Source organism: Macaca nemestrina, chromosome 19, assembly GCF_043159975.1.
Source record: "Macaca nemestrina isolate mMacNem1 chromosome 19, mMacNem.hap1, whole genome shotgun sequence".
NCBI lineage: Eukaryota > Metazoa > Chordata > Mammalia > Primates > Cercopithecidae > Macaca > Macaca nemestrina.
Genome location: NC_092143.1, coordinates 57746259 through 57771156, shown reverse-complemented (window position 1 = coordinate 57771156; position 24898 = coordinate 57746259). Strand labels below are relative to the sequence as shown.

At 38.2% G+C, this 24898-nt stretch overlaps 1 protein-coding gene across 9 annotated transcripts in view; it reads right to left on the bottom strand.

Moving 5' to 3' along the window:
* LOC105498504 (nucleolar protein 4) overlaps positions 1–18745 on the bottom strand; it is a 395811-nt gene extending 377066 nt beyond the window's left edge. The window contains exon 1 of one of the 9 annotated variants that reach the window (XM_011770675.2): positions 16819–18745. In XM_011770675.2, the coding sequence (XP_011768977.1) occupies positions 16819–17082 (264 nt within the window). In that variant the 5' untranslated portion in view covers positions 17083–18745. Of the gene's footprint in view, positions 1–15851; positions 16746–16818 lie in introns of those variants that run through there. The other 8 variants (XM_071085472.1, XM_071085473.1, XM_011770676.3 and 5 more) reach the window with 8 other exon arrangements.
* Between the last annotated feature and the right edge of the window lie 6153 nt (positions 18746–24898).

The window sequence follows — 24898 nt, the reverse complement described above, 5'->3', positions numbered from 1 at the left end:
CAGTCATACATATTTTAAATAATATATAGAATGAAAGTAATCTACTGATAATTTCTTTTGGTCTTTTTACATTACTGAAGCTCCAGATATCCTTGTAATATCATTTCTATTCATACTGAAGAACTTCCTTCAGCATTTATTTTAGAATACGCCTGCTGGAAATTAATTCATGGTTTTTCTTCATCTGAGAAAATCTTGTATCACCTTTTTTCCAAAAAATGCTTCACTAGATATACAATTATTTTCTTTCAGCATTTTAAAGATTTTTGTCTTGTGGGCTTCATGGTTTCTGATGAGAAGTCTGCAGTAATTTCAATTACTGTTTGCCTACAAATAATGTGTAATTTTCCCCTGGCTTCTTTCAAGATGGTTTTCTTTCATTAGTTTCAATTATGATGTGTTTGAGAATAATTTTTCTTTGAGTTTATCTTGTTTGGGTTCCACCAAGCATTTTGAATTGGCCTGCGAACAAATTTGGAAAACATTCAGCCATTATTTTTCTAATTTTTTTTAATCTACCAATTCCTTTCTTTTCTCCTTCTATGATTCCACTGGTACAAATATTAGATCTTCTGATACTATATTACAGATCCCTGAGTCTGCTTTTTAAAATATTTTTTCTACTCTGTTTTTCAGCAAGGATAATTTCTATTGATCTACCTTTAAATTCATTGACTCTTCCATCTACCATCTCCATTCTAGTTTTGAGCCCACCTACTGAATTTTTATCACATATTTTCTAATTCAAATATTGACATTTGATTCTTTTGACAGTTTCTGTGCTGAAAAAGTCTATCTTTTCATTTATTTCAACAGTGTTTGCATTTTCAATATAGAGCATGATTATGTTAGCTGCCTTTAAATCCTTTATAATTCCAACATCTGGCCCAACTCATTGTTGACATCTATTGATTTTTTTCTCTCTTAAGATTTGTTCCCTTTTCATTGTTCTTTATATGCCAAATAATTTCAGATGTAACCTGAACATTTTGAATACTATGTTGTGAAACTCTTAATCTTGTTAAAATCCTCTGAAAAAAATATTATATTTGGATAGCATGCAGTAAATCCCATTAAACTGACACCAAAAATTCTGTCTTGTCTTCTCAGTTAGTGATTCCAATGTCAGTTCAGTTTTTAAATTTTGATATGTTTCTTTGGTTCTACCCTGCATCCATGCAACTCAGAGTTAGCCTTGGATTTGTGCAGTGGTTTATATCATATTTTAGTTCTCAAAGACTTTGCCGTGGTGCTTTGCATATATTCTGTACATTCTTAGCTTGACAATGAACACAGTTAATACAAAGATTTAGGGGATCTTCTCTTTGGAATTTCCCTCACACTCTCTAATTCCCAACAGATTACTTTTTTTCTGATGTTTCTGGCCTGAAAACATTGTTACCTCTTAAAGTTTTAGTTATGTGCACTGTTGCACCATTCCATGGGATTGAGGCCATCTCCAGGAAAATGTAGCCCTGAAAAAGAGAATCTCACACGCACTCTTTTGCCACAGGGACCAAGGGAACTTCTGTTTTCTGTTCTTCTGGCTAGAGACAGGTTTCCATTCAGGTTTTTAGGCCCCTCTCTGCTGGCACTGCCACCATCACATCAGCAGTGCAGCTCCATGAGCAGGGTTGCCCTCATGCTAGGCTATTAGTGAAAATAGGAGGAAAAAAATAGACATGGTGATCCCTTCACATTCTGCAGGTGTCAAGGAACTCTATTCCTGGTCCTCTGGACAGAAAGAGCTTTTACTCAGAATTAGTATTATCTGCTCTCATTGTGCAGTTTCATGACTGAGGCTGCCCTTAGATTAAATCCAGCAGATGAAGGGGGGCAGGGCAAAGGAAACTCACCCCTTGTGCTGTCTACTTGCAGTTGACATCTATCCTCATTTTCCCTGCTATTGTTTGTTTTTCAGAGTCCTCAGGGAGTTATGTTGTATATTCCTCCCAGAGTTTTTAGTGTTATCAGTGGAAGGGATGGTTCATAGTGAGCTTAGCCAGCACTGGAACCCTATGGTAGTTTTCTCGGAACAAAAACTCATGAGCCCCACCCTGACCCAGAATGTCCATTTTAGCAAGATCCTCAGGTGACTGGTAGGCATGGTAATAGATGAGATGTCCTCAGCTAGATGACAAGAAAAAGATTCAAAAAAAACTCTCAGAATCTTACTAACAAGATGCACGGAAAGTCCTCCAAGGTTCAAAATATCAGTTGTGATACACAGACACATATACATTTTTAAATGAAAACGGTAATTATTGGCTGAGTGCAGTGGCTCACACCTGTAATCCTAGCACTTTGGGAGGCCCAGGTGGGTGGATCACCTAAGGTCAGGAGTTCTAGACCAGCCTGGCCAAAAGGTGAAACCCTGTCTCTACTAAAATTACAAAAAAACCCAAAAACCAAAAAACAAACAAACAAACAAACAAAAAACCGATACAGGCATGGTGGTTCTTGCCTGTAGCCTGAACTGCTCGGGAGGCTGAGGCAGGAGAATCACTTGAACCCAGGAGGCGGAGGTTGCAGTAAGCCGAGATCGCACCACTGCACTCTAGCCTGGGCAACAGAGCAAGACTCCATCTCGAAAAAATGAAAAGAAAACTGTAATTATCGTAATTCACTAGGAAAGGGGATTTAAAGCAAGAAATAGGCCAGGTGCAATGGCTCATGCCTATAATCCTAGCACTTTGGGAGGCAGAGTCAGATGGATTGCCTGAAGTCAGGAGTTCAAGACCAGCTTTGCCAACATGTTGAAACCCCCGTCTCTATTAAATATACAAAAATTAGCCAGGCATGGTGGTGGGTGCCTGTAATCCCAGCTACTCTGGAGGCTGAGGCAGAAGAATTGTTTGAACCTGGGATCTGAGATCACACCACTGTACTACAGCCTGGGCGGCCAAGAGAGAGTCTGTCTTTAAAAAAAAACAAAAACAAAACAAAACAAAAAAAAACCAGAAAATAAGTAAAATCACACATATATGGAAATGATAAATAAAATTATAATACATATACTTGATTATTTGTAAAGGCATAAAAATAATTATCATTATGTAGCAACATTGAGAAATGTTGATGGTAATAATTTTAATAAAAAATAGCAGAATTTAAAGTTGTATTTTAAACCATAACTAAAATATGCTAGGTATCATATTTTTTAAAATAATCCATTCATTAGGCATGATGAATGGCAAGAGAACTGGAATGCATGAACAGGATGGCAAGAGAACTGAAATCCAAGATAAAATGGTTATAGAAAAGGGAAAATTCTAAGGGAGTCAGGTTATAGTGGACTCCCTAACATCCATTTGCCCTCCTCTACTCAACAGCCACAGTGATTATTTGTGGAGGTCTCATTTGTGTATATAGACTGATTAAAATATAGACTCTGAACTCAATCAAAACTCACAAGAAATCAAAGTAGTATAAAACCTAAGATTACTTAATTTATATTGAGAAATATAACTGTTAAATAGTCCCATCATTGGCAACAGTTCAACCTGTGAATTCTCTCTGGTCAAGGCGGTTAGAAACGCAAGTAATTACAACGAGTTAAATATGGATTTAAAGAGGTTAAAATAATGGCAAGTATTTAAGGGCCCTCAGGCTCTTATGGATGTAAACATTTTCCTCAATAATAGGGATAACCCTTCAGGAAACACTAAGTTCCTCAGTTATCAAGACAATATATTATTCTGTGGGCACATCCAATATTTATATCTTTAGTTCATAGTTCTATGGCTGACCAAAAACTTATTAACACTTTCTATGTTAATTCAAAAAGCTCTTGTTATCAATTGTGAAGCTGTTCGGTCATAAGAAGTTAAAGTTGGAAGGCTAAAAGATCATATGCTTCTTAATATTACATTTCCATTGAACATATACAAATGTATAATTATTTGCTAAATTTTTGTGATAGGACAAAGATCTTTAAGTATGAGTCATTAAGCATGATAAGCATTGCAAGTGTATAACCCTTCCAAGAAACATTGTCTGTAATTTCCAGTTTCAATTACTTTAAAGTAGAATGGGAAATTAGTAATTACTTGTAAAGCAATCTAAGTAGTACAGAATTTGAAGTTCTTTTTTTCATAGGTCTTTTTAGTAACTCACCCTTATTTTGAGTCTTTGTAATGCACTGAATTGAAATTTTGCACTCATTTTCTCAGTTTATGATATATTTAAATCACATAATTATAAGTGAAACTGGCAAAAGAGGGTATAGGAAAAACATGACCAATGGTATGCCTGCAACTCTATTGTATGTGCACAAAGTGCAAATAACTGCAGAGCAGATCACTATGAGTGAGCCTGTCCATGCCCTGCGTATCAGTCATGATGTTATATGGAAGAAAGAGAAAGTTAGTGTTAGTTCACCAGTGAAGCTCTATTAAAAGAGCTTTCATTAAGTTTTCAAGCACGTTACAGTCTGGTCCTACAGTGTTATAGCCATTCTGTCACTTTACAGTGACTTTGGATATCATTGTATTGATTAACTATGTTGATTACATTTCAATTTTAGAGAATGACCTATTTTATTTGAAAATACTAGGGGGCACATTATTATTATACTCCATGCATTTACAATAAAGTAATGCAAATTAGCTAAAGGATACTTACTCATAACACCTAATTTTTACATTAGAGCACCATTTACAGTGGAACAGACATAAGAATTGTTTATAGAAGGACAGAGAAAGTTTAAGAAAAAGTTTTTTCTTGTTGTAGTAGAAAAGCATGCCCCCTCTGCTATCTTATCATGAATTTGTAGAAAAATCCTCCTTTATGGTGGAGGTTGCAGTGAGCCGAGATCACAGACTGCACTCCAGGCTGAGTGACAGAGTAGACTCTGTCAAAAAAACAAAAAAAGGAAAAAAAGAAAGAAAAGAAAAGAAAAATCCTCCTTTAACAGGTAGTTCAAGGTAAATGTCATCTTACCTCTGTTCAAATTACTGCTAATTATGAATTACATATTATAAATTAGTAAGAACAAACAAACTAATTGTCTGTGATGGTAGCTTTTACAGAGAAAAATGAGCAATAACATAGCAAAAATTCTTTCTTGGCCTCAGGTAAACAACAATGAGCATGTAAACAGAGAGTGCTTAGAGAACAATGGCCCACATCTGATATTCAAACAAACCTTTGATATTAGATTTGAAAAATCTCATCTAATTAGGTCAATTGGGTAGAGCATGGCACTACTATGACCAGGCTAGGCCTTAGATCCCCATATGTGCCACTTAGCTTTACCCCATGGCCCTAGATTAAAACCCTAAAACCCTTCAGCCATCTGGCAACTGTAGTTACATCCAGTGAGAACCAATAAGGTTATTCCTTATTCTCAAATTAGTCTTTCAACTTCTTAAATGTATTCTCTGAATTTTTCTCAAACTTCCAATTTTCTAACAGCTCCAAAATACTTCAAAAACTTGTAACTCATAACTATCACAAAAGAATATTTGATTAAAATTAGAAAGAGTGGAACATAAGAGGCTATTGAAAAACCTCAGATAGAAAGGAAGAAAATCAAAATAAACTCAACGTAGAGAGGGGAGACTAATTTACAATTTCCTCCAGTATCTTGACAAAAGAAAAAGACTTGCCAATTGCTGCTACTTTTTATATTCTATCCCCCAAATGTTAGGCAGATCTTCTTCAAAATGTGTAATATTTAAGTAAGGTAAAAAAATAAAATTATAGAATGGTTATTTCTAATAAATGAGAACAAATATTATATTTTGTTATATTTCTTTTTATGTAAGTTTTCAAAAATCCTTTAATGCAAATTAATTATAATTATGAGAACAACAATTTCCTTTGATAGGTCTACTTCTCTTTCTCCATCCTACTGCTAAAACAGTAAGCTACCTTGTATTCTACTCAAGAGATGAATGGAATATAATGAAATAATGTTTAAAAATAAAAACATTTAGAGAAGAATCAAAGTAACTTTTATATGCACATATATTCCTAATGAGTCATCACTAAATATGTCAAATGATCTGTGACAGAGTACATCTTTTACTAAATTATAGACCATCACATCAAAAACTATATAAATGGCAATACATAAGGTATTAGAGGAAAAGAACATTTAAGCTATTTCCAGCTGTATCTTAAACCACAAATAATCTTGGTCAAATACACTTGTTAAAAATTGACCTGTTAATTACACGCATGTTTTTGGTAAATTTTACATTAAAGAACTATGTATCAGTTCCATTTTACCGTGTAATAAATTACCACAAATTGCATGGTTTACAACTTCTTAAACATTATCTCATTTTATGTGGGTCAGAAGACTGGCATGTTTTAACTGGGTCCTCTGCTCAGGTTCTCATAAAGCTGAAATCAAGGTGTCAGCCAACTGCATTCTCATTTGCAAGCTCCACTAGGGAAAATCCACCTCCAAGTTCCCTTAGGCTGTTGGCAGAATTCATTCCCTTGTGGTTGTAGGACTACAGTCCCCATTATTGTGCTTGTTGTTGGCCAAGTGTGCTCTCAGCATGGAGAGACCACTCTCAGCTCTTAACCACAAGCCCCCGTTGCATTTCAGCAAGAACAAGTACATTTTAGGTTCCAAACCACCCTGACTTCCTCTTCTTGGACTAGCCAGGAAAATACCCCCTGCTTTTAAAAGGCTAATGTGATTAAATCAGATCCACATGAAAGGTCTCGCTTTCTTAAAGTCGGCCTTACCATATAACATAATAATCACGGAAGTTATGGGGCTCGTCATGTTCTCAGATGCTGCCCACACTCAAAGGAGAAGGGATTATACAAGGGTGGGGGTCATCTGAGACTCATCCTGGGATTCTGACTACCACAATGTACAAAACACTGAAGAACCCTTCATGGTAGATAGAGGCATATGGTTATTGCCGGGGTATGTATATGTTCCCCAAAGTTCCTTTGTTGAAAACTTAATCACCAATGCAACAGTGTTGAGAAGTGGAACCTTCAAGAGGTGATTAGGTCATGAGGGCTCTGTTCTTATTTACTTATTTATTTTATTTTATTTTATTTCTTTTGAGACAAGAGTCTCACTCTGGAGTGCAGTGGTGCAATCTCGGTTCACTGCAACCTCCGCCTCCTGCGTTCAAGCGATTGTCCTACCTCAGCCTCCTGAGTAGCTGGGACTACAGGCACATATCACCACGCCCAGCTAATTTTTGTATTTTTAGTACAGATGGTGTTTCACCACATTGGCCAGGATGATCTCGATCTCTTGACCTTGTGATCTGCCTGCCTCGGCCTCCTAAAGTGCTGGGATTACAGGCGTGAGCCACCGCGCCTGGCCTCTGTTCTTATGAATGAATTAATGTCATGATCTCTGGATTGAGTTCCTAACAAAAGAATACGTTTGGACTCCTTCCCTTCTCTCTCGCAAGAGGGCTCCCTTCTATTTTCTGACACAGGACGAGGCAGCAAGAAGGCTTTTGCCAGATGTCGGCCCCTTCACCTTGGGCTTCCCAGCCTCTAGAACTGTAAGAAATAAATCTTCATTCTTTATAAATTATCCATTCTGTTATAACAACACAAAATGGACAAAGACAGGCATAACATCAAAGGAGTATAAGCAAGAAAAAATGGGGCAAAATTTAGAATATTGCATTCAAGCATGAACTTCATGTTTTGAGAAGCATTTGAAACAGACATTTTACTTTTAAAGGTCCATGTTTAAATAAGTATTCCATATAGAATTCTCCACTTGAATTTTTAGAAGGATTTCTCCAATGGGAAATCTTTGTAGTTGTGTATGTACTAATAACTAAGAGGTTAAGAATTATTCCTCCTCAGTTTCCCCCTACATATAAAAATATTTTATTACAAGATGACAGAAAGTATTTCAGTTGAGTGTAAAGTTTTAACTTCAATGTTCTCTGAGAGGCAATATGGTATTATAGATTAGAATAAAGTATTCAAATTGGTATGTGTACACTCAGGCAGTGCTTAAGATAACCTATTGAGGTAAAGAAGGAAATGTTAAAACTTGGATTTTTATGTATTTTAGTATCAACCCAGTATATTTGTATTTTTAAATATAGTTTATAATGGGTTAAGTATTGGTGCAGTGTTATGAATATGTAGTTTATGAAAGTGTACATAGTGGGGAAATTTCTTTTAGCAATTGAGTTACATTATCTTAAGAATTTGGAAACCAGCAATTTAAAGTAAGGGTTTTAGAATCCAATTGAAATGGTTTCTTGTCCCAAGCTGTGTGATTTTTAGAAATTCACCTTAATGTAAACCATAATCTTCACATGAGTATAATAAAAAGTGTTAATACCATAGGACTATTGTGAAGATTAAAGGGACTTTTTGTTTCAAATTATTAGCCCAATCATTAACCTATAATAAGAACTTGATAAATGTAAGGCATCAATATAATGTTCATATTAATTGCATTACATGCAACACTTGCAATTGCCTAAAGAAAGTAGTCTGCCCATGAAAGAGCTTGAGAGCAGGAAAAAAATCAGCTGTTTTTTTGCGTTAAAGAGTGCCTGCCCTTGTATGCTGTTGGTAGGACTGTAAAATGGTCAAACTGCTATAAAAATAGAGGGTAGATCCTCAAAAAATTAGAACTACCATATGATCCAGTAAACCTGCTTCTGTGTACATATCCAAAAAAATTGAAAGTAGGGTTTTGAGGTCGTATTTGCCCACTCGTGCTCATAGCAGCACTACTCACAATAATAGAAGTACAAGCAACCCAAATGGCCATCAACAAATGAATGTACAAACAAAATGGCATATACCTACAATGGAATATTATTCAGCCTTTAAAAGGAGGGAAATCCTGTCACATATAATTATAACATGGATGAATCTTAAAGACTTTATGCTAGTAAAATGAGTCAGTGATAAAAAGACAAATTCTGTATGATTCCACTTATATGAGGCATCTAAAGTAGTTCAATTCATATAATCAGAAACTAAAATGGCACTTTACCAGGTGATGGAGAGAAAGGAAAAAGGGGAATTCTTGTATAATAAAGAATTTCTCTTATGCAAGATGAAAAAGCTCTGGATATCTGTTTCAAGACAATGTGAATATACTTAACACTATTTAAGTCTACAATGTAAAATGATTAATATGGTAACTTTTATGTTGTGTGTTTTTTACCACAATTAAAACACATAGATGGATGGATGGACAGTTGGACAGATAGATATATATATGTAGATAAAACTAAAAAGCTCTTGTGTGGTGGTAAATAAGAAGTTGTTGTATAATGTCCCATTATGTGGTGTCAGACTGGGAAGTGATTTTTATTTATTCCATTAATACTGAGCATCAAAATGCATCACCCATTATGCCAGGTACTAGAGATTAAATTTTTCTTCAAAATAGCTTTGGAGAAATTTAACAAATTATCAAGCAATAAGCATATTTTATAATATGGTGAGAATCTGGTGGCTTCAAGAGGTATTAGCTTGGTAGAATCAATCAACAGTTGAACATTGACTATGAGAGGGAGAAATCAAGGCTGCCATACAAATTTCACCTTGTATGGGTAAGTAAAGTTGTACTGCTATCCATGGAGAGAGGGGAATAAGAAAAAGATGTGTCAGCTGGGAGGACCTTGGATGGGAAAATGGAAAGAAGAAAAATGTGTTTCTGGACATACTTAATTTGAGATACTTTGGGATATCTTGGTGGAAACACCTGATAGAAAATCCAAAATACAGCTGACCCTTGAACAACCTGGGGTTAGGTGTACTGACACCCTCTGCAGCTGAAAACCTGCATATAATTTTGACTCCCCTAAAACTTAACTACTCATAGTCTACTGTTGACTGCAAGCCTTAGCAAAAAGACAGTCTATTAAGCCATGAATAGACTAGTACCTGCATAGGTTTTTAAGCATTCTTGGCGTATATTTTTCTTAGTTTTTTTATATTTCTAGATTATGCAGTTTATCTGAGTTTTTTTTCAAATTGTTATAAATTTCCAAAAATTTTCCAAATACTTATTGAAAAAAATCCACATATAAGTGGACCCACGCAATCCTGATCTGTGTTGTTCAAGATTCAACTGTACAGATTTGGACTTCAGAAGATACACATTATGTCACCAGAACACAGGCCTAACTGAAGCCATAAACAGGCACACAGTTATCCAGGACAAAATATAGAGTTAGACAAGAAATTCAAATATATCTCAGCAAAATAATTTAATTTCAAGAATAAAGAAGTAAACAATTCATGAAATTTGGGAAAATCAATTTGCCTTAGAATTTTACAGAGCACACACAGTATCTATAATGTTATGAGAGAAAAAGTAAAATAAAGAATCTACATCTGGTTAGTTGTCCTTCAAGGATAAAGGTAAAAGACAAATACTCTCAATTGTATATGAAATTCAAAGAATAGAGTGCACGGACCTTCTTCAGGAAAAAAATGATAAACTGTAATGAGAGCCAATCAAATAAAGGAATTCAGAGGTAAAGGAAACCAGATAACAAAAACGAAAATAAACAATTAAATAGGAAAATAATGTTTAAAACTAAATTATTTAACATTAATATCAACGACACTGACAACAAACATAATTATAATATAATGAATATAATAAATTATAATATATAAGTATAATATAATAAGTGAAATGAAATGTAAACCAGGATGTAAGAAACAAGGAGGTAGAAAGAAGTGAAAATATGCTTGTTTCTCATTTATCATTAGAGAAAGTCAATAATATTGTATAAAATGGAAATTTATAATTGGTAAAATAAGTGTACCTCAACATCCTAAAGGTTTTCTTAATCTTTTCCATTAACTTCAGGAATAAATATCTTTGAGAAGAAACATTTATCTATTGGTGATTCATTAAATTTTATGTATTTCTTCTTTTGTCACACTGACAATCTTATATTTTCTTATTCTTACTTAAATTAGCATATCATCATCATCCTAGTTTTAGAAAATTATTTCTGCCTGTCCATATACAACTATCAGTCATTGTATCGACTCTTCTTTTGGCATATATGTTTAGAGAGGAATCTAGAATGATGTTCATAATTAGTTTATGGCCGTTACATTTTGATGGGACATTTGGTATGACTTTTTCTTTATTTCTTTCCTTTTCATTTAACTTTGTTAAGTTGAGACAGTATCACTTTTATAGTAACAGTCATTTTTTCTTCCAAAAATGAAGTAGAATAAATCTTAATAAAACATGTGTACATAAATACATATAAGTATACCTTGTATTTCTTTTCTTTTTTTTTTTTAATTGAGAGTCTCAACTCTGTCGCCCAGGCTGGAGTGCAGTGGCGCCATCTCGGCTCACTGCAACCTCTGCCTCCCGGGTTCAAGCAATTCTCCTGCCTCAGCTAATTTCTTTTGTATTTTAGTAGAGATGGGGTTTCACTGGGGAATCTTCCCGTCTCGGCTTCCCAAAATGCTAGGATTACCGGTGTGAGCCACTCACTGCGCTTGACCTTGTATTTTAGCTCCATGTTGCAGTGTGATTTTGAGTTCATAAAATATACCTAATTATAATTACATTGTGATTTTCATGTTCTATTAATCATATTTTAAACAACCTTTTTTTTTAGCATTTACTATGTGCCCAGCATATGCTGCATATACCACATGCTTGTGTGTGTGTATGTGTATATATGCGTGTATATGTATATATAGTATATGTTAGTATATATTATATACACTACTAATTATGCAAAACTACTAAGACTAGTATTAATACTAACATTTTATAAAGAGGAAACTGCATCTTTAGTTAAACTTTAGCCGACCCAGAACTCCAGTAAATGTCAGAGCCAGGATTTAAATTGTGCTCTAAAATCTATACTCTATGCACTAAGCCATGTTTCTTGCCATCTATGCTATCCACAAAATTTGTTTTATCTTGTTATCTAAAGATTGTAAAAATGAATATAACCTAAAACATAGTAGATTCACATTCATCTTTCCCAGTTAGACCAAAACAAAAAGCAAAAAAACAAAAAAGAAAGAGTGAAAGTCTTAGCAAATACAACAGCTATTAGGAAAAGGTCTTTATAGACTTGACATAAGATTAAAGTCCTTGAAAGTTCTCCTGCCATATGCCTGTATTTTCTTCTTCATCTTTCCTCCGTTTTATGCAATGAGTCTAGAGAGTAAACCGTGGGGAGTAGGATCCCAGCAGACTAAGGAAGATTACAGAAGAAATATATACGAGTGCCACATCTCGCCCCATCTCCCTATTGTGGCTACTAACAGGACAAGGAAGAACCAATGGAAAAATCAAAAACTGGTATCTCAAGAAATGAGAGTGGGATAGTCTTCGTACTCTAACAGGGTCATATTTCCTCTTTATATTCAGAGGAAATATCCTGCCCCTTAATACTCAAGCCAGAGTGGCCTTTACTAATGGTCCCTACTGTTCCCTGAGAGCTGACCTGTGCTGGGGACTTGTCATAGATGATTTATTCTTCACAACTCTACAAAGAATCACTAAGTCAGCTAATAAACCACATTGCTGATATTCATCCTTGGGGTCTATTTGACCCCCAAATCCTATGCTACAGGATCTCCCAAAGTACTTTAATGAAAAGAAAAATGCATTGGCTATCAACAGCAACGTCCACTGTAGAAGCAAAAATGTGTTTCCATCTCAGTTACTACTATGATGATTTGTCTTTGTGTCACAGATACAAAATATCATGATAAATAACTGGGTCTGTAGCAGATTCCAGATCAAGGCCTAATATAGGTGCCTTAGGCATAAAGTTAGGCCGGGTGGAAAGGTACACAGGACTCCTCTTGGGGTATTATTTCTTTCACTCTGATGTCGCATAAAGGATTTATGACCAAAACCACAGTCAGAAAAATAACAAAAACAGTTACTGTTTATGAGTCAGTCCATGAATATTCATTACAATCACTGTACAGTAATCAATTAGTAGTATGCACAGCAAGAACAATATGAAATCTGAGGCTACAGATTGCAGAACTGAATAAATCATCATTTGTAAATGACACAACTAAAGATAACACATTTTCCTTTTTGGATGAAAATTCATTTTATGACCTGTGTTAGAATAAATATCAGAAAGAAATATATATAACAAGGGCATAATTTAGACCTTTGTGTCTGTTCCTACAAATATAGGTCAAGAAAAGTATTACATCTTTTGATTATACAGTTTCAGTATTCATATTCATTATTTTCTTTGCTTGATATTGAAAGACAAAAACATAAGCTTACCAAATTCCTAATGTTTTGTACAATGCACTGGACTTTTTAAAAAGAGCGTTTAATAAATTTTCTGCTTTTCTAAGTTTACCATTCACAATATCAAATGGCATGATGCGTTCTGGTAGTTTAAATTGCAAGTGTGATGTTTCCACTAATTGTTGCCAGAAAACATTAATCAGGATCAAAAGCTTCTAAAAACAAACTAAACTAGAACTATCAAATATGTAAAACAGAGTTACCACAGTTAAGTGAATTTAAAACTACCGCTGCTTAAAAGTTGGATGTAATCAATGTCAACCATTTGCTATATCGCTTTCAGAACTGTTTTAAGTCATTCATCATTTCATTCTTCTAAATTTCTGACACTTTTAATGAAAGAATGTATAAAAATAACAGTGGTACTATCTAAAAAGCAGATGGGTTGCTCAACAAACTGCATATGCGCGTGCGTGTGCAGTGCAGGCGGGCGCGCAAAAGCACAGGTCCAACACAGGACCTAAAATGGCTGAGTTGCTGGATGTTGTTGCTTGGTGACCAAACAGTATCTCCTCCATCCAAAAGCAGTCTAAACATCAGTGACAGATATGTCCCCTCAGGTTTAGACATGACCAGGACAAATATTAAAGGGCATATTTATCCTTTTCAGTAGTCAATATTTGTATTTTAAGTCAGTTGTAACTTGCTCGATTTTATCATCAGTTAAGTTTAGGCTTTAGGGGGAAAGTAGTTGGAAAGCTACATCTCTTCTTTTGGGAAAATAAGAGTAGAACCAAGCTTCTTTAACTATGAGACTTAAAGACAGTCTTGTTTCAATTAAGTCTATGTGGTGTGTCTACTCTGTTCTAACATAACCTCCCAGGTGCCATCAGTCTCTCTTTCTTTCATTAAACAAAGTAGATAATTAGCCTCAGCCTGTCCTCTCCCCTTTTCTCTTTCCCTTTTCGCCGTAGTAATGATGTCTAATTATCAGCAGCAGTGGATTACTGCAACATCAGGAGCAAAGCATCTCTTACTGACAGCAAAGCCAGCCGCGAACCCTCAAACCTCAAGCAGCTAAGAATCATTCTTAGTCTACACGAAAATACTATTCAAATACAGTATTTTATTTTGATCAATATATGCCTCGGAATTAAGAGAAAATATATTTTTGTCCTCTTGGTGACTGTACTTCTACCATCGGAAAGAAAAATCAACATATCGTTAAGGAAGGAATAATTTGAGATGTGGGGAAACACATGATAAAAGGGGATCCTTTATTTTTTAACTCCATTGAAATCATGATTGGCTGTCTCTCAGAGAAGGAGGAGCCTATAATTCTATGCCACGAGCGGTATAAAAATTTTATAAAGAGCAATAGACGAGTTCATAAATTAAAAACCTCTTCAATATTTCAAAACAGGCTTGAATAAAACACAGAGCTCTTAAATACTACATTGAAACCATTATCTAAGAATCACCTGATGAATTATATTCTCTCCCATAAATATATGGAATCTTTACTGAATAGAGAAACACGTGTTACTTTATTATTATCCCTGGAGTTGTCACTCTATGCTAGATGTCTTAGCAGTAATTCTTTAGCAATTCTGCATAAATTTTTGACTCAAAATAGTGGTATATTCATGCGTGAATGCTAGTTTGAATAACTGGCATTTATGATGATCTTAGTGTCTCTGGAATTGTTCTGAATTTATGTTATTTAAAATAATCTTTTAAAGGACACTTATGTTAACACATATAGTGGGTGTAGTCAAATCCATATGAGTATAAACTCATTGTACCAATACCCAAGTGAAGCTATCTGACAGTTAAATAGAGGGACCTAAGTTTAACATAAAAGAAATGAAAAATAAACTTCCCAACTAACAGTGTTCCTTTAAAACATATATGATATTATGAAATAAGACCTTAAGTAAAGATATCTTAAATGATTTTATCCATTCAGTTAGCTCAGTATTGTCCAAAGGAAAATGCATGTTTATGTTTTGAATTCTTGATATTATTCCCGATACAAATTAATCAAAGCACTTCATTCTGTATACCAGATTTCTGGCTCATCCAGATGTAAATAAACCACAGTTCTAATTCATGCCAATCTAGTCCTCATTATTTAGGAAAGCCAGACAATAATCTCACCATTGTCTTTAGTAGTGACACATGTTAAAGGAGAAGACACATTTACAGGTCCATCTCTTAGAAATCTTCCAACAATAGGACATTGTTAAAAAACAACCACCACCACAGAACTTTTATGTGTGTTTCCATTTCACCTTTATTTTCGGTTCCCAATTTCTATATAAATTCTAAAATAAATATACATCCTTCAAACAAGTATTTCTAATTAATCTCAGGAAACCGTAAACTGATTTCCAAACCTAAAAGAGCCTTCCAAATAATGCTTCAAAAAATAACTTTTCGTGCACATATTTTCAGTTTAATATAATATACCTCCATTAGAGATAGAATAGCTTTCAAAGCGTCTCCTTTCTAGCATCCTCCAGGAATACTGCACCGGGAAACAGTTGCCAGTACAGGAAGGTGAAAAGGAGGAAATGCTCAAGAAACCCCAAAGCGAGGCAAAAATACAAAGGATGCCAGATAGCCTCCCCCATCCCTACTCCAGGCGAGTACCCACCGTGGCATGATGCAGAAAGGTCTCATGCATCAGATCTGCCATCCTACTTGTAGCCCACAGTTCCCATCTTCTTGTGAAGGAAATCAACGCTGCTGCGGCTCCCCAGCCCCACCGGCTTCTGCAGCGTGAGGCTGAGATGCACTGGGCTCTCAATGCCAGTGCCTCACGGCGCCTGGGCTAGAGCTTTGTGGCCATGAGACTAGAGCCAACCCAGAAAGAGGAACAAATACACACACCATTCGATAGCGCCTAAACCCATCTCTCTTTGTTGTTCATCTTCTAGCTGCGGCTTTATTTGTAGAAGAGGGAAGTGAGGAAGGGAATGGGGGGCGGGGAGGAGGAATTCTCAGGACCTTATCTACAATCTCAACAGTCGCGGCAGCGATCTCTGGGAGTGATCGAGGCATTCGGGCTGCCCCGTGCCTCCTGGGCGGCGATCTAACGATAAAACCTGACGGTGTCCTGGGGAAAACCCCACATCCACCGCTAGCGCCACATTCGGGCTTTATGCCAATAAGGAGACACTGTAGACTATCGATCAGACTTGTCTGTTCTCAGAGCGTGCGGCCGGGCTTCCAGCCTGGCCTTTATGCGCGGTGGCGGCGGTGGGACACGCGCCAGGCGCCCAGAGAAGGACATGGGACAATGGCCCAGCCCGGGGACGCTAGACGCCGCCCGACCCGGGGAAGGAAGCTCCAGCAGCCGGTCCGGGAGCCCGAGGTGGGGAGGCAGGCCAGCTCTGGAAGTGCGCTGCCGCTTTAAAATAAAAGGACCACAAAGACTCCACAGTGGGGAAAACGCGCCTGGCTAATGCGAGTGGGGACGACTTGGGGAGGGGGTTGAGGAAGGTAGGGGGCACACGAGCCAACGGCGGCTCACGGCTCCCCCTCTCTCCCGCCTCTCTCCTTCCTCCCTCCCCGCCGGGTTGCTCCGGCAGACAAATAACAGAGGAAGGCGAGTCACTCACCGTGGTCTTGACAGGCACGTAGAGCACTTGCTTGGCGCCGCCGCCTCCCCCGCGGACCTCGTCCGGCTGGCCCAGCTGGAAGCCCTTCGATTTGACCCAGAATTTAAATTTGGCGTTGTCCGTGGAGCTCGACTCGGAGCCATTGAGGAGCTGGACGATCCGCTCGTATTTTTTACGGGTCACCGTCTTGGTCTTGCCTGAGTCCCCGTAAGTCCTGAGGCACCAGTCCTGGAACTGGCGGTACATGTCGCGCTCGCTCTCCATGTTCCCCGCGCCCGGCCGCCGGCCGGATGCTCCCAGCGCACTTCGCACCTGTTCACCCTGGGCTCATGTAAAATGCAGCCCTGGCCACGTTGCAGGGATGCGAGGTCCCGGCCGCCGCGGGAGCCTGCTTTGGGTGGGGGAAGGGATGGGGAGAGGGGAGGAGGGTCCGGTTGGGCACCAGCAATCAATGCCCTGTGCTACCAAGTGTGGTCCATTCGTAATTGCAACGGCTGTCTCGGACGCTTTTTCTGTTCCCTTAGCGATCGGTCTCTTTAATATTGTGTGACCAGGACCATCCCAACAGCATTCTGGCCCAGAGAAGCTGGGTTTTGAATAATTAAAATCCCACTTCTTGGTTTATTAAAAATCCCAATATTGAATTGGGGTGGTCCCTAGACGCCTCGCCCCCGGGCTGCGTCCGGGGCTGGGCAGGTGGAGCGCAGCGCCGCCTCCCCGCGCGCGCCCCAGAAGCTTCCCCAGCCACTGGCCCCGTGTTCCAGGAGTGAGGGCTGCGCTTCTCCTGAAAGCAGCCGCCGGCCCAGCGCCTGCGAGCCCGAAGGGCACACGGGTCCCGGATCTCTCCTTCCTCCTGGGTCCTGCTTTGACCTTCCCCACGACGGGTGTTAAGGGACTAGAAAGAGAGAAAGTTCTTACCTGTCATGTTTTTAAACCTATCAAAATCTGTTTTACAGAATTATTTTATGAAGATATTTTAAAAAACGGTTTAAAATCTCATTTCTTCAGATGCATTTGGAATAAATTCCAGCCCTGTATGTAGATTCTACGAGTTAAGTCCCAGAAATTAGCAAAGCATTGATGGAGATTTGGCCATAGTTCTACAGGATAGATTGTAGTGCCCCAAACAGATATCCGTTCCAGGGGGATGTGGGTAACGGAAGGCAGGCCGCTGGTGGCGGGTCTCCCGGATAATGATGGGACCCCCAGACAGGACTCCTCTGGTTTCTGCTGAACAAGACATAGAAGTAAGTTTAGGATGCAGATGCTTGAAACCCTTTGCAGGAAATTAAAATATATAGAGAAAGATCATTTTCCCCTTGCTTGGTCACAGTTTGCAGTTCACACGGGAGGTTTCAGTTGCCTATTTTCCCCCTGCCACGTCATGGACACCCCCTCCACTGCTCTGAGTAGCCAAATATGAGTTCCTCTGGACTATTTTTCCAAGCAGATGAAGTCAGCAGTTGCTCCATTCAGGACTTCCATCCATTTGTTTCCAGAGCTGGAAATAGGGGAGTTCCCATCCTCCTCGCGCGGCGGCTGCGGCCGCTCCTCTTTATTCTACTCTCAGTCGAGGCCCGCGCCCGTCCCAGGGAGCGGCTCTGCCAGGAAAACGGCCCGACTAGTGCCCGGCGCCTGGGCTGCGCCCGAGCCCACCTTCTTTCCTCGTCGTCGTCTCCCAGACTGAAACCCGGAAAGGGAACGCGGGATGTTTGCGCCCACTGCGCTGTAGCTGGTCCTGGCACTTGCAAAATGGTCAGTGGCTCCTGCTCGGCCAGGATGAGTGTGTGCGTGTGTGTGAGCAAGGGAGCGACGGTGTGCGGTGTGCAGGGGGTGCGCTGTGTGTGCGCGCGTCTCCGGGAAGGTCTCGCGGCGGCTGGAGCCGGGACTGACAGCCCGGGCGGAGCGCAGGCAGCTCCACACACTAAACCTCTCGCCTCTCCCCTCACCCCCACCCCTCCCACTCCCCTCTCCTCCCCCCACCCTCCCCGGCCCCTTCCAAGCTCTCTGATTGGCCAATGGGACAAAAGTTTCTGTGGAGACGGCTGGGCGCTGACGTCACGGGCAGAATTGTCCCATTTAGGGATCCCGGGGGCAGTGCGCATGCTGCAGGCTGCAGGTTAGAGGCAGGAGGAGGTAGCAGCGGGCCCGACGGCAGCCAGGTGGCGGAAAGGAGCACGCAGCATCCAGGTGGGGGGACGACTCCAGCAGGGTTTCCATGGAGATTCCTCTGGGTCTAGCCTAAAAACAGCAGATCAGCTGACACCATTAGCTCAGGACCTAATTACTGCTTATTGGAGCAACAAATGAGGGAGAGGGCCAGCTGCAAAGGAAGAGTTTATCCCCCCACCCCATTCCCCCATCTCCTCCTTTCTCCCCCTCTCTCCATCGCTCTTGAGTCCCGGGTGAATTCTCATTAACTTGCAAGATTCCTGCAACAACAGCTCCCCTTCTCCAGAGGCCACCCCGACTGCTTTTATTCTTTTATTTCCTTCTTTTGTATTAAAAAAGTACTAAAATAAATCAGTTGTTCTCAGTCCTTGAATTTTTGTTCAATACATACTAGACCATAGGGCTCAGAGAAGACACTGTCCAATAAGTCACAAGTGAATCTAATACAAGGGACACAGGGGAAAAATATCACTTTCAATTTATTGAGGTGAACAATAATCTTTAGATATTTCACGTTAAAAAAATCTCAATATCTTAAATACATAAATAATTTGAAACACGCAATTGGACAGAAGAATATTCTGAACCACCCTTCTAGTGGGGTATACTTCACAGGAACAACTCTGTTAAGTTTCCCTTTGTGGCATTAGGGCTCGATTTAGTTAGATATTGGTCATGTGTTTCCTGGAAGTTTCTGGAAAGATAATTGGTCCTGGGGTAGTCATTCAAGAATAAGCTAGTTCTATAGATTTCACTTACTCATATGGTTATAGTTCACAGTTACAGAATTATTTTATGCAGCTTTTCATCTGAAAAGGCATCCCATCCCCTCTAAGCTTTATTCCTATACTTTCAGCCTCCAAAAACCTTCCTTAATCATTCAACTTAATATTACTTTCTTCTATACGCCTCTGTATTGTGTCTTTCAAACATTTTTGAACCCTGTCTTGTAGTAAGGTATACACTTTACATCGACATGTAGTGCATACATACATTTGTTCTGCAAAAATTGTATGAAAACATCTATTTTATTATGTGCAATATACATTGCACTGATTTTTGCCTTTTTCCCTCCTATTTGTTATTATTATTTGGTAAAGTATGGTCCCAACCAAATAAATGTATTTTATGACCCAGCAAAAAATGAATGGCAACCTACAATTTGAAAAATACTGTTTTAGATTATAGTGACTACACTGCTCCTTTTACCTTATTTATATTTTCATGTGAGTATGTTTTGTTGTTCAAATTAAATTTTAATTGGAAAACCCTTGAAAGTTTATGTCTTTTTTCTTGTTTTGTGCGGTGAACAATGTACACAGTAAGTGCTTAATAAATTGAGTTAATAAATTAATGAAAGAAGGAGAATAAGAGTAAGAGAAGGAAGGAAGAAGGTAGGCATAATCTTTGTTCTTTCTTGTTGGCTTTTGCTGGGTAGTGTTTCGTTGAAGTTGGTCCCCCGTCTTAAGGAAATGCCAGGGCTTTACCACACACACACGTTGTTCATTGTATTTATAACTATACTTGACACCCTAATGCATAGCAACTAGAACACCCTAGACATACAGAACTCCCAGAAGATAAAAATGTCATCAACCCCCACTTGTATTCACTACATTTGATATACAAGCACAAAAACCCCACAAAATAAAATACATTATATGAAATACATTCTTTTTAAGAAAAGTTAAATGATTAACTACTGAAAGAGTATTTGCATTGGGAAGAAAGGAATACAGAGTTCAAAGATTTCAAGGGTCGTAAGTCTTAGAGCCTTGCAGATTCTCTTGTTTCTAGTGGAACCCAAAGTGTAATATGCTCTGTACTTGCACCCATTATTAATCGTGCTGGCTAAGCCAACACCTTCAACCATATCTTGTCTACGTAGGAGGGTAGGCACCTAACAAAAATCTAAAATCTGCTTCAGCAACTTACTCTGGATTAATTTTCCTCCTTTGAACTTCTCTAGAGTCAGGTCTGCCCAGCCCCATCTCAGGGTCATCCTGAGCTGCTTCCTCAGCTATATGGTTCATGTGAACAGGCTGCCTGGGATTTAACCTGGTATATTCCCAAGACACTTTCCTCAGAATTGCCTCGCTACAACGCATATCTCTCCAAAATGTTTTTCTTCACCCCATATGAATGCCAATTCCCAATCTGGGCCCAGGGGTCCTGTCTGCCTGACAAGCAGAGGAAGAAAAGAGAGGAAGAGGAAGGCAAAAAGACATGTAAACTTATATTTTAATTTAAAATAATCCAAAATGTGGGCTATCACAATATGATTTTGTTATAGAAGTAAAATTTCTTCCAACTTCATGGTCAGTTTATAAGTGACATTTTAAAAATTCAGAAAATCTTGCACTTTAGTATCAATCACAAATATTTACATAACACTATGCATTCATCAGCAAAATGTTAGAGTACAAACAACATAGAATCTGTGATCAGAAAATCCGTGTTCAAAGAATAAACAAGCTTTCATTCCTTCAAATAATTGTGGATTTTATTAAACAAATATTAACCAAGCGTCAGTTACTCTCACAGGTTCTAGGGTTAACGTCGTTAGCAAGACAGAGGTATATGCATGGTCCTCATCTCATAGAACATAAATTCTTGTAAGGAGAGCAGACAACAACGCAAAAAATAAATAATTAGAGCTTTATGTAAGTGCTACGAGGCGGAAAAATGGCAGTCTAAGAGAAAACAGTGGCAAGGTAGAGAGACTTGATGAGCTTAGGGAAGATCTTTCTGAGTAGGTAGCGTTTATTATGAGACCTGAAGATTCAAAGAAGTCAATTATGTGAAGCCAGGCAGGGGAACTATAGGCAAAGCGCAAAGGTCCTAACGTAAAAGAGCTCTTGGCATGTTTGAGGAATAGAAAGGCGGCCAGGGCAACTGGAGCTTGAAAGAGAAAGGTAGAACGTGAGATCTGAGTAGCCTTCTGCAGCCAGATCTTGTAGGGCACTGCTTACATTTTATTGATAAGTGCTTGTATTTTATTGGTCCAGTAGAAAACCAGTGAGATATCTCAGGCAGGAGAAATGATATGATATGATATGATATGATATGATGATATATGATATGATATGCATTTTTATCCGTGTCACTGGCCACTTTGAGGAGAAAGGATTGGAAAGGGACAACCATGAAAGCAGGAAGACCAGCTAAAAAAATGGTGATAGTTGTAGTAGTAGCTTAGATGAACTATTACGGTGATAGATTAGAGTATTAACAGAGGAGGTAGAGGGAGAGAAGTGATGGGTTGAAGATACAGTTCAAAGAAAGAATAGAGCTTCCTGAATGTGTATCTCCTTCATTCCCCTGCCCCCACCCCACAATCCATATGTTGAAATCCTAACCCCCAAGGTGATGGTATTAGGAAGTAGTACCTTTGGGAGCTGATTAGGTAATGAAAGCAGAGCTGGCCATGAATGGAATTGGTGTCTTTATGAAAGAGGTCTCACAGAGCTCCTCTGCCACTTCCTCCATGTGAGGACCCTGAAAACATGACCATCTATGAAGAGGAGTCTCACTAGACATACATTTGCCAGCATCTTAATCTTGGACTTTCCAGCCACCAGACCTGTGAGAAATAAATTCTTGTTGTTTATAAGCCACCCAGCCTATGGTATTTTGTTATAGCAGCCCTAGTGAACTAATACACTGATGGACTGCATGTATTAGATGAGAGAAAGGATTGAATCAAAGATGACTACATGATTTCTGGCTTTAGTAGTGAGGCTAGTGAAGCCATTGACTTACAGAGAAATGTTTGGGGGAGGAACAGATTGGGAGTTGGAGGCTGAGGGAGGAGCAGAAGCAAGTTGGGGTGGAGAGGCAGGAAGAAAGAATTTAATTTCAGAGAAGTTAAATTTGAAATACCAGGAGAGTTGTTCATGTAGGAATTGAATATAGAAGCTTGAACTACGGAGAAAAGTCTGGACTGGAGATATAAATACAGGGAATTTAAAGCCATAGGAATGAATGACATCACCTTTGTCCACATTTCCTACAAAAAAGGGAAAGCCCCCATCTTTTGATATTGCGTTTGTATATACTAATACCTTATGACTAAAACAGAATGTCATGTACTGAGCAGCAGAAGTTGGCTTCTATTGCTATAATACTGGTATTGGGAAAAGCCTGAGAAAAATAGCAAAGCAGTTTGGATGAATCCTTGACTAGACCTAAACTGTTAGTAATTTCCAAATTTACATGGACTTAAAATCATTTAAAACTTAAAAATGAAGCTGTGAAAGCTTTGGTTAGACCTATTCTGGATTAGATCAGGACCTGGAGGCATGCTAAAATAGGAATCAAATTTTAGGATGTCCTGTGATCACATTTCCCACTAAAGGGGTTGACCAGAGACTTGTCTACTGAGTTCAGTTCATGAAAGAATTTGAGCCTTTCAGCCAGATTAGAGATTATGGAGGATAGTACTTGCTACTTTGAAAGCTGAGGTTCTGAACATCATTATGCATTCTGAGGGTTAAGAGTCTGTTACTAACCCTGTCAAGGAAAAGAAAGTTGTAAAGGAAGCAAATGACCAACTCAATCAGCAACTTGATTATTATATAATTTATTAACTTTTCAAAATGAACCAGAATAAACAAAGTTAAAGCAGAAATGCCCTGTTTATGCAGGTGGAGAAATTTGGAACTATGTAAAAATTGTCACAAATCTGATTTTATTAGTTGACTTCCAATGTATTGACTCTTCTACCAAATAATTTTGAAAAGAGCCTGTCTTTAGTATGCAATAGCTATCCTTTAATAAAGAAAAGAAACACTTTTGAGCGAGTTTAAATATTTTTCTGATCTTTATGGCTGCTATTACTAAGACACAGAGAAACACGTATTTTAATTTGTAAATTGTAATATCAGTATCTTTATTCCACTTTCTAACCTAAAAGAAAAGATCAAAAAATTGATGTTTGTTGTTTTGCCCAAATTTACTGATATTGATGTTTGGCAAGAATTTCATTAAATATTATGCATTAACCAAAATTTAATTTCCATAAATACTTAAGTGTGAAAATTAAGACCAAATTAGATTTGATAGTCTAGTTGATTTTCTAAATTTCTCTTTAATTTCTACTTTTAACATGATCCTATGAGCAAGTCCATGGTACAGCCAGTTCCTGCATTTTGACAGCGGCATATGGATTTATTCAACATTCATCCACCCGACATTTTCATCTAGCTGCAATAGCTATGATAAAGTCCAAAGTTAACAGTCTGGTGTTCGTGTCCCTTGTAACAGAGAAGAAAATACATTTTTTTCTGGCCCCAAATATTGCTTTATTTCCCACTAGCCATATGGCTTATCTTTTCTTCCAAAATATATGTCTTAAAACAGTAATCCACATATTCGTCCTCAACTCAGTGGACAGTACTATTATAGAATTTTTAGATTATTTTTAGAAGTTATTTTGTCAAAGAAAATAAAAACTATTTGGGGATGAAGAAGCAACACACCTCTGCTCAATTCCCATTATATTTTCGATACTTCTAGTTTTTATTCTGATTTCTATTGAGTGAACCAATTCATATCTTACCATCATCATGTAGCCCTTATATCTTATTTTAAATGCATGATTAATCATTTTAGGACATTTGTTTAACTTGCAGTATAAAAGTGACAAGAATGGCACACAAAGATTTCTTGGCTAAAACCACAGACTCCAGAAATAGTTTTTACAGGGGAACCATCTGAGCTTAAACACCAGAATCTGTAAAATAGTGGTAACAATGCTAACTTTGAAATAAGGGAAGCTGAAGGAATAACCACCCCCAGTTTCCCTGGGACCATACTAATAGGATTTAAGAGCAAGGTAAGGAAAAAAAGTTTTAGATTTCCCTTTTATTTTTTCTCTTCTAAAATGAACATCTCCCAAGTCTTTAAG